This window comes from Sciurus vulgaris, assembly GCF_902686455.1.
Source record: "Sciurus vulgaris genome assembly, chromosome: 6".
NCBI lineage: Eukaryota > Metazoa > Chordata > Mammalia > Rodentia > Sciuridae > Sciurus > Sciurus vulgaris.
The window spans coordinates 19,906,335-19,915,969 of record NC_136466.1 but is presented as its reverse complement, the minus strand read 5'-3'; the positions used below and the strand labels follow the sequence as shown (position 1 = coordinate 19,915,969).

The 9,635-nt window shown below is 51.2% G+C and overlaps 1 protein-coding gene across 1 annotated transcript; it reads left to right on the top strand.

Annotated features, from left to right (window-relative positions):
• Nucleotides 1-1,443: 1,443 nt before the first annotated feature.
• On the top strand, nt 1,444-7,323 carry FABP6 (fatty acid binding protein 6). Its single transcript, XM_079144700.1, has 4 exons — nt 1,444-1,584; nt 3,538-3,713; nt 5,623-5,712; nt 7,195-7,323. Exons 1-4 carry the CDS (start codon nt 1,518-1,520, stop codon nt 7,246-7,248), a joined length of 387 nt encoding a protein of 128 aa, XP_079000826.1. The 5' UTR covers nt 1,444-1,517; the 3' UTR covers nt 7,249-7,323.
• Nucleotides 7,324-9,635: the final 2,312 nt, after the last annotated feature.

Below are 9,635 nucleotides of genomic sequence, written 5' to 3'. Positions count from 1 at the left end.
ATGTTAGAGTTGTTCTGAAGATTAAATGAGATAAACCATGCAAACACTCAACAGAGTGCCCAATGCATAATAAATAATAAATACTAGCTATTATTATTTTATTTGGCAGTATTCCTTTTCAAACCCTGGGTCTCGTGTGCTAGGTAAGTGGCCTACCATTGAGCTACACCCTCAGCCCTTTTTGTTTTACTTTTTAATTTAATTTTATTTTTTGAGGCAGAGTCTTGCTAAGTTGCCCAGGCTGGCCTCCAATTTGCAATCCTCCTGCCTCAGCCTCCAAGTTGCTGGGATTAGAGGACTGTACCACCACGCCTGGCAAAATACTTTTTTTTTTTTTTTTTTTAATTCAGAAACTGCTTAGTCTCAGGTCTGATAGGGCCTATTTTGGATAGAAATGAAGGGGGTTCAAGGAGAGAAGACCCAGGAAAGGGAGAGGTTTCCTTAATGAACGATAATGATGAAGATGATGAATCTTTGCAGAGTGCTCTGTACCTCGTTTGCCTGTTCTGTTCGATCCAGGGAGCATCCCACAGCTAGGTAGGCAGTTGGCACAACCAAGGAGCTGAGGCCCCATGTGGAAGACGGGGCAGGAACTGGAAGTCAAGGGTCTGAGCCTGGGGCTTCTTCCCACGGTCAAGCTTGAATGCAGTGACATTCATGGCACGTGTGGTCCAGCGCCTGGCCCTCAGGGGTCCTCAGGGTGCCCTGCCACTCTTCCTCCTGCTGTGCCCTGGTCCCTGGCTGCTGTTGCACTCTGGCTACATCATCTTCATCCTTATCATCTGCCTCCTTCCAGGGGCCTTTGCTGCAAAGTCATTGTTTCCTTCACTGTGGCCCTTCCCACCTCTGTCACACTGTCCCCTCATTCTAGAATATCATCCCCCTTTGTCCCCCCCACACCTTCCTGCTTCTCTGCATCCAAATCCTTTTGGTCCTTCAAGCCCCGTATCAAATGCCACCACCTCCCCAAAGCTGCTCTGGCCCGGCTGGACCCCGGGGTTCCTCCCTCGTGTCCCAGGTCACGTTCCTGCTCACACACGCTGCAGGCCTGAGCCTTGTCCCAGGACTAGACGGGAGAAGCGTGTGTCTTAGTCACCTGTGCCTGCTCAGGGCTGGCCCGCGCAGTAGGTGCTCAATGCACTGCTGGATGAGGAGGGAGGGAGTGAGAGGAGGGATGGGAGGATGGAAGGGGAGGACACGGGGAATGAAGGGAGGGACTGGCAGGGGGCCGACTCCTCAGACTCTCCATAGACCTGACCCTGGCCTTGTGGGGAAGGGCAGTGTATGACGCCTGGCATTTCCCCAGGGTGAATAACCGCAGGGCTCTGTCCCTCCGGGCCCTGCCCACATCATAAAGCAGCACGTGCTTCCTCTCTGGGGGCAGAAGGGAGACGTGGGGTGATTTGGGGCTGAGCCCTGGCAGCGGGGAGTGTTTATAAGCTGAGACTCCAGACAGCTGAGACCGAAGCCCTGGGCCCTCCGCTTGCTTCTCTCTGGCCTCCAGCCCGCCCAGCAGCATGGCCTTCAACGGCAAGTTCGAGTTGGAGAGTGAGAAGAATTACGACGAGTTCATGAAGCGCTTGGGTGAGTGGCCCCCTGAGTACCCCTCCCCCAGGGCCGGCCAGCTCTGGGCCAAGAACAGGACCCTGGGTAGAGCAGGACAGGACCTCATTCATTCATTTACTCGCTCACTCACCACGCTGTTCCATCTCTGAGGATAACGGAAACCAGGAGACGTTCTCTAACTTTAAAACACTTACAGAATATTCATATTTCTACTGATGGAGAACTTGAGACCCAGAGAAGTTGAGTAACTAGTCCAAAGTCACACAGTAACTGATGAAGTGGAGACTTGGAGACTTGGTTGGTGAATGAGAAACTTGATGTTTACTCATTCACACATTTATCAAACACCTGCTATATGTAAGAGCTATCCTGATGTCACCAATGGGGACTCTCAGAATGACTTGCCCAAGTTGGTGGAAGAGGTCTTTAGCCCCCAGGACCCTGTGATGAGCAATGTCACTATGCTCTGCCTCGGGACAGATGACAAAATGAGGTCAGTAGAGAGACCAGGTTGGATCAGTCGCTCCTATGCTCAGTCATTCAACAAACACAGGCCTCTACTTGCTGCGGTGGGCAGAGAGATCGGGATTTCTCCCTTTCTGGCACTGCCTGACACCATCTGTTGTGGGGAACCAGTGACAATCCCATGGATGTCTGGGAGCGCTGTCTGAGGCAGGGTCCTGGTCGAGACTGGGCCTGTGCCCCACCTCTTGGAGGCCACTTCTTACCTGCAGAGCCAGAGCAGCCCTGAGAGCAGGGTCCTTGTGCTCTGAGGCCTTTTTTATTTTGAGACAGGGTCTTGCTCAGTTATCCAGGCTGGCCTCAACTTGGGATCCTCTTGCCTCAGCTTCTCCAGTTGCCAGGGCGACGGCTGTGCGCCACCGCGTCCTTAAGTACTGGGGATTGAACCTGGGGGCGCTTGCCCACTGAGCCACATCCCCAGCCCTTGTTTGTATTTTGTTTAGAGACAGGGTCTCACTGTTGCTTAGCACCTTGATCTTTGCTGAGACTGGCTTTGAACTCGCCATCCTCTTGCCTCAGCCTCCGGAGCCGCTGGAATTACAGAACCGCGCCACTGTGCCCGGCTAGGTCTCCATTTTTTTAAATTGTAAAATAGAAGGATAAGCCAGGTTCCATGGCTCACACCTGTAATCCCCGCGACACTCAACAACTTGTGAGACCCTGTCACAAAATAAAATATTAAAAGGGCTGAGGATGTGGCTCAGTGGTAAAATATCCCTGGGTTCAATTTCCAGTACTGCCAAAAAGAGAGAGAGAGAGAGAGAGAGAGAGAGAGAGAGAGAGGGAGGGAGGGAGGGAGAGAGAGAGAGAGAGAGAGAGAAAGAGAAAGAAAGAAAGAAAGAAAGAAAGAAAGAAAGAAAGAAAGAAAGAAAGAAAGAAAGAAAGAAAGAAAGAAAGAAAGAAATTAGAATATGATCTTGAGGGTCCCCTTCATTGTAGAACTTTGTGAACTTGGCCGTTTTCTATTTCATTTATAATTATTATCAGAAGATGAGCTATTATTGATGAAGAATAGACGTGTCCCAGAGCTTTGTAAGACACAATCACATTAATGCTTGCCACGCCCTGTGATATAGGCCTTGTTTTTAATTTTTAAGGTTTTTTTGTGTGCTTGTTTTATTTTTTGGTACCTGGGATGGAACCCAGGAGTGATTAACCTCAGTGCCACATCCCCAACCCGTTTAAAATGTTTTATTTTGATAGAGTCTCGCTGAGTCCTTAGAGACTTGCTAGGTTGCAGAGGCTGATCTCAAACTCCTGATCCACCTGCTTCAGCCTCCAGAGTTGCTGGGATTGCAGGTGTGCACTACCATGCCCAGTGGGTGTGGTATTTCTGAGACTATCTCCATAGTGTGATCATGCATTTTGCATGGAACTTGACTCAGCCGTATTAGACCACAGGGTTCCAAGCGGCTCTTAGGTGGTCGCTCTGCTTGTCACCCGGCCCAGGTCAATCCAGCGAGGTGATCGAGAAGGCTCGCAACTTCAAGACCATCACGGAGGTTCAGCAGAACGGGCAGGACTTCACCTGGGCCCAGTTCTACTCTGGGGGCCACATCATGACCAACAAGTTCACCATTGGCAAGGAAAGTGAAATACAGACCATGGGGGGCAAGAAGTTCAAGGTGAGAGGCCCTGGCCGCCCTTTCCCGCTTCCCACACCTCTGACTTTCCCCGTCTCAGATGTGGCCTCCGTGACCAGCTAGCTGAGAAGTCTCTATAGTGCAGCCACCAGCATGGAGGGCTCCAATGACTTAAGAATTTAACACTCCTGGTGTGTAGGGTCTGTTGTCAATAATGGACACTATAGTGACCACAAAAATAGCTAATATTTCCCGAGCATTTAATATAACATAACCTAGAGGCTTGTTGAGTAGTTTATGCTATACATCTTAATCCTACGAAGTTGCTACCATTACTCTTCCCATTTTAGAGACAGGAGCTGAGTCATGGGATTGAACAGCTTGTCCTGGTCACACAGCAAGGGCAGGCCTTGACACCTAGGCAGTCTGGCTCCAGAGAGCACAGCTGCTTTGTTAAGCTGCCTTTCAGTGTAGCAGAGAGATAGGGAGTCCAGATCTGTCATCCACTTTAGGGAAATTGGAAGTTACATCTCCCGCCAGCGACTCTGACGCCTTGGACAAGTCCTTTCACTTGCCCGAACCTCAAATCTCTAGCACGTGGTGTAGTCCAGGTGTAGTCCTTGACCCAGAGAGCCAGGAGAGGTGTCAACTCCCCGATGCACGGCAGCACCCAGCACGGGGGTGCCTGCCACACAGTGGATGGCGGGTGGGGAGGTGGGTGATTTATTCTTGTTTTAGAGGTGAAGAAGTGAGGCTCAGGGAGGACACCCAAGGTACCTAAGACTCTGCAGCCAGAAAGAGGCCACAGGACAGGGGCCTGAACCGTGTCATCTGCCGCTAATGGTTAAGCTATCTGCAGGTGCATGCAAGTCCCCAGTGGGACACAGAACCACCAGGCCGCTAATGCATTTGGGAGGAGGTTCTTGATGAAACAGAGTTCCGGACACCTTGAATCCCTGCTAGACCCTCTCTGGTCCATTATTATGCTGCCCTCATGGGTAGCAGAAAAGGGAAGTGTGGCTGGCTGTCCCCATCCTGCCAGGGCTGGTCCCTCAGGTCTTCTACCCCTTCTGGGCCTTCTCTGCAGACCTCACCAGGAGCGTGAGAGTACTATGCTCCTCAGGCTGCCAAGGTGGAGAATAAGTCACCACAATATTCTTATACTGTCACTTCTTTTTTTTTTTTTTTTTTTTTAAACTTGCTGGGGGCTGAACCCAGGGCCTTGTGCATGCTAAGCAGGGGACTCTACTACTGAGTTCCAGCCCCAGACCCACCATTTGGGTTTTTATAAAACTTAACCTCTCCTGGGAGAGAGCCACTGTGGGTCAGCCTATCGATTAGCTTCATTCTTTTCCATGGCTGCCCAGTATTCCAGAGAATAGAAAGGCTCTAATTTCCTTAGCTACTCTCCCATCGATGGATATTTAGGTATTTACTGGTGGATAAATAGAGTGGATATTGAGGTCGTTAATTACTACAACACTGCAATGAAATTCCTTGGATAGTATTGCTCCAGTCTAATAATGACGACCACAACTAACTCTGTAGTTAACGCTTAACTACCCCATGTGCCACTGTTCTAAGGACTTGGCATTTATTGTTATTTAATAATATTTTTTTGGTGCTGAGAACTGAACCTCGTGCCTTCCACATGCTAAGCATATGCTCTGCCACTGAGTTCCCCCACCCAGTCCCCTTTATCACTTATTCCTTCCAACAACCCTAGGAGGTAGGCAGTCACTAGCCCCATTTGAGAGAAGAGTAAACTGAGGCGCAGAGAGCTTAAGTGACTTCCTCCAGGTAATCGCTGTTTTGGAAGTCTGCAGCTGCCTGTGTAGAGACAGCCTCCAGAGAGGATTGCTGGGCTGCGGGGCTCTTCCTCCCTGGAGGGGCTGGACTGAGCGGCTGGGAGGACTCTGCAGGCTCAGGTTCCATGTCGTTTCTCTTCCAGGCCACTGTGCAGATGGAGGGCAGTAAGCTGGTGGTGGACTTCCCCAACTATCACCACACCGCGGAGGTCGTGGGTGACAAGCTGGTGGAGGTAAGCATCGGACCCTTGGTTTCGGGGACTGGTTCATCAGACCCTTTTCTGCCCCAGTCACCCCAGCCCTCCAGGGTGGCCTCTGGGCCGCTGGAGCGTCCTTATCTCCGGTGCACACTTTCTCCTTTGATCTGTACCCCACCCCCATCAGGTGGGGATTTTATCTCCATTGCACGGGGACACTAAGCGATCAGCAGGAAGACACCCAGCTTCAATGAGACAGCTTGGGTTCCATGGGAGGATGGCGAACTCTAGCGCCCCCCTCAGCCCCCTGAGGGGCACAGGTCTGCTGGCTCCTGGGACCCTTCCCAGAACGTAAAGGAAGGCAGCCACGATCTCACTCCCTTTCCACAAGGGACTTCAGGCCCTTCTGCAGGACCTTCTGATGTTTCAGAAGAAGCTGGAAATTCGCATTTGTGTCTCCACACTTAAATGTTGGCAATGACTTAGAAAAAAAATTTTTTTAATGCTGCAGGTCTGACACAGACCTAACTAACTCTGTAGTTAAAGCTTAACTACACCATGTGCCACTGTTCTAAGGACTTGGCATATATTGTTATTTAATAATATTAAATAACAGTATTCCCATCAGGAGGCTCCACCCTCCCGACTCAATGACCTCCTCAGGTCCCGTCTCGGAATGCCCTCACACTGGGGACCAGGGTTGTAAGTGTGAACTGGGAAGGGACACTAATATACAGACCCTAACACGCCTAAGAGGCTCAGTGCCCTCCCCTATTCCTATTCTACAGAGGAGCCTTACCAGGTGGACTCAGAGACAGCATGCGACTTGTCCAAGGCCACACGGCTAGTATGGGGAGAGGGGGAGCCCATCACCAGGCTTCTAGATCAGGCTCTCTGCCTGTTTTTCACGCCAATAGGTTTTTTTCTCTCCCTTCATTTTTACTTTTTAAAAACAACTGAGTCGCTGTATGGTATTACAAAAGTATAAAAGGAACAGCAGTGCGTCTCCCTCTTCTGTTGGGTGAAAACTGGCTCTTGGAGGATCTGGTGAACGTTCTGACACGTTTTACATGAAATGTGGGCCAGTGGGTCTTGATTCCCCGGAGCAAAGCTTCCCAGGTGTGCAGGGAGAGCGCAGGGCGCTGAACCAGGAGCAGGCCTGTGCCTGAACGGAAACCATCTCCCAAGCTCCCGGAGCCTCCAGCTTCCCGCTCTGCGCCCTGGGGCAACCTCCCAGGGCTGCTGGGAAGGTTGAATGAATCCTGCAGGGACGAGCCCGGAGTGGCCGGATAGGCGAACAGAGATGGCAGTAGCACCTAGCACATCACCCCTTACAGCCGTTGGCCATTGACTCTGCCTGGTGACTGCGAACCTAAGACCCAGCCACATGGTGCCCTGACCCCTCGACTCAGGGCTGGCACTGGAGGCTGGTCTTCCGTCAGTTGTGCCCCGAGGTCGCCTCTCACCACTGCCCGGGGCTGTGGCACTGACTCCCTGGGTTCTGGCTGCTTCTTTCAGATCTCCACGGTCGGAGGTGTGACTTACGAGCGCGTGAGCAAGAGGGTGGCCTGAGTCATCGTACCCACTCCAGCAGGCTACCAACCCACCAATAAAACTGAACGAGAGCAGATCCTTCTCCCTCCAGAACCTCTTTGTTTTTCTTTTCTGGTGCCTTGGGACAGCCTTTGGCTGGGTGGGGGTGGGAAAGCCCCCAAGGACGGCTGCCTGGGCCAGACATAGACCTTGAGACCCCAGTGGATCTGGGGACTGCACTGCTCCCACCCTGGGAGAGACCACAGGTGGCCCAGGGTGGCACGCTTCTGAGGCTCTCCTGCCTCCCCGTCTCTCCGGGAAAGAAACACTGTGTTGTCTAAAGACTTCTTTCTTTTGAGATGGGGTCTTGCTGTGTTGCTAAGGTTGGTCTTGGATCTTCCAGCCCCAGTCCCCCAAGTAGCTGGGATTAAAGGTGTGCCCCATAAAGTCTCCTTTAAAGAGATGAAGTCACCTGGAACTTTCAGATGGGCCACAGGATAAGCGTCCCAGCACTCTGGGGGGCAGCCATACCTCTAGGAAGTGACCAGCCTGCAAGGCAGGGCAGACCCCAGGATGCATGCACCAGGACTCATCCTCAGGGGCTGGTCCATCTTGGCTGTGGCATCCTTTCAGGCCTCAGTTTACCCACTGGTACAAAGTGGGGCTGGGAAAACCCATGAGGGGTTGAAAGGAAATGAGATGAGTCCATGAGATGGCAGAGGGGCTAGGGAAGTGGCAGGAGGGACTGGCTGTCCTGGGCTGGGACAGGTGATCAGGAGGCCCATTCTGATCTCTTGGCAGGAGCCTGGAGCCCTGGTTCGAGGATTCCAAGGCAGCATTCAGGGTTAGCAGATGTCCTGTGACTGATGGAACCATGTCTGTCCAGGGCACAGGGGTGGAGAAGGGTGGCCTGTTTGTCCCCTGGCTTGACTATCCCTGATCCAGAGCCCTGAACAGGCCTGTTTTCATCTCCTTTCTCCTCGGAAGTGTCTGCCACATCCGGGGACCAACTTGATTTTTTTTTTTCCTGATATTTTTCTGTAGGACAGTTCACTTATTTTTACTATAATGGAAACCTTTATGTCACTTCCATATGTGGAAAGTTAAGACCATGTGCCAAAAGTCACAGCCAAACAATGGGGACTTCTAGGTATATTTTGTTGCCGACCCAAAGCCCTGAGCCTGACACTTCCCTTGTGAGAGAGGTAAAAGACAGGGTAGAATCAACAGAAAAAAATTTTCCCCTAATCACTCGAAATTACTCCAAGATTACTGAAAAGAAGCTGGGCACTGTGGTTCATGCCTTTACTCCCAGTGTCTCAGGAAGCTGAGGCCGAAGGATCCCAAGTTCAAGGACAGCCTTAGCAAGTTGGTGAGGCCCGAAGTAACTTAGAAAGACCCTGTCTCAAAGTAAAAAAAATAAAAAGGACTGGGATATCACTCAGTGGTAAAGCACCTGTGGGCTCAATCCTGTGTGTACACACACACGCACACACACACACACACACACACACACACACACTGAAAAGAGAACATATGCAAATTATCTAAGAATTATCTAAGGTAGGCAGGACTTGAACTACCTTGAATGAACAAGTTCTACACACAGGGAATAAGGAATAAGCTTTGCCCAGCACACAGCAGGTGCTTACTAAGTGCTTCCTCCCCTAAGATTCTTCTGCAGCCTTCACTCTTGGGGTGGCCGCAGCCTGGATGGATACTAGGCCCAGCCCACTGGCTGCCCTCGCCTGGCCTCCTCCCTCATGCTACCCAGAGACCTTGTTTATCTTTCCAAGAACAGCGCAAAGCCTCTCCCACCCGCCCATCCAGCCAGGACCCCACGAGTTCCAACGTTTTGCCAAGACTTATTGCTAATTAAGTGAACTAGGTAAGCATTAAATTAAACTAGCAGTGTTGCTGTTTCCCCTCCAGACTGAATAATTACTCATAATGAGCTTGGATAATAAGTCTCTAAATAACACAGAGTTAACCATAATTAGGCTGAAAATTGAGAGAGGGAGAGAGGAGAGCAAGGGTGGGGAGGGCAGAGAAGAGGAAGAGGAAGAGGCAGGAGGGGAGGGAGGGAGAGAGAGAGAGAGATTTCATTTCCACGATGGATTCAAATTGTCGGCGGGGTAGGACTTCTGAAGCCCATGTTGACGCACACTCTCAGATGTGTAGAATATAGGACAGCAGGATCTCAGTTCTTGCCAGTTTTAGCTTTGTATTTCAGATAAGAAAAACCAAGGCTCAGAGAAGAGAAGAAACTCACCCGAGGTCACACAGCAGAGTGAGTTGGTGGGTGGGGTCTGAGATAATGGGGCCAGGCCTCTCCCTGAGGTAAGGCGTGGAAGGTGAGCTGGAGGAAAGTGTCCACTCCACTGGCCTCCTGGCAGCCAGAAGAGCTGAGTGGTTAGTTAAGTCAC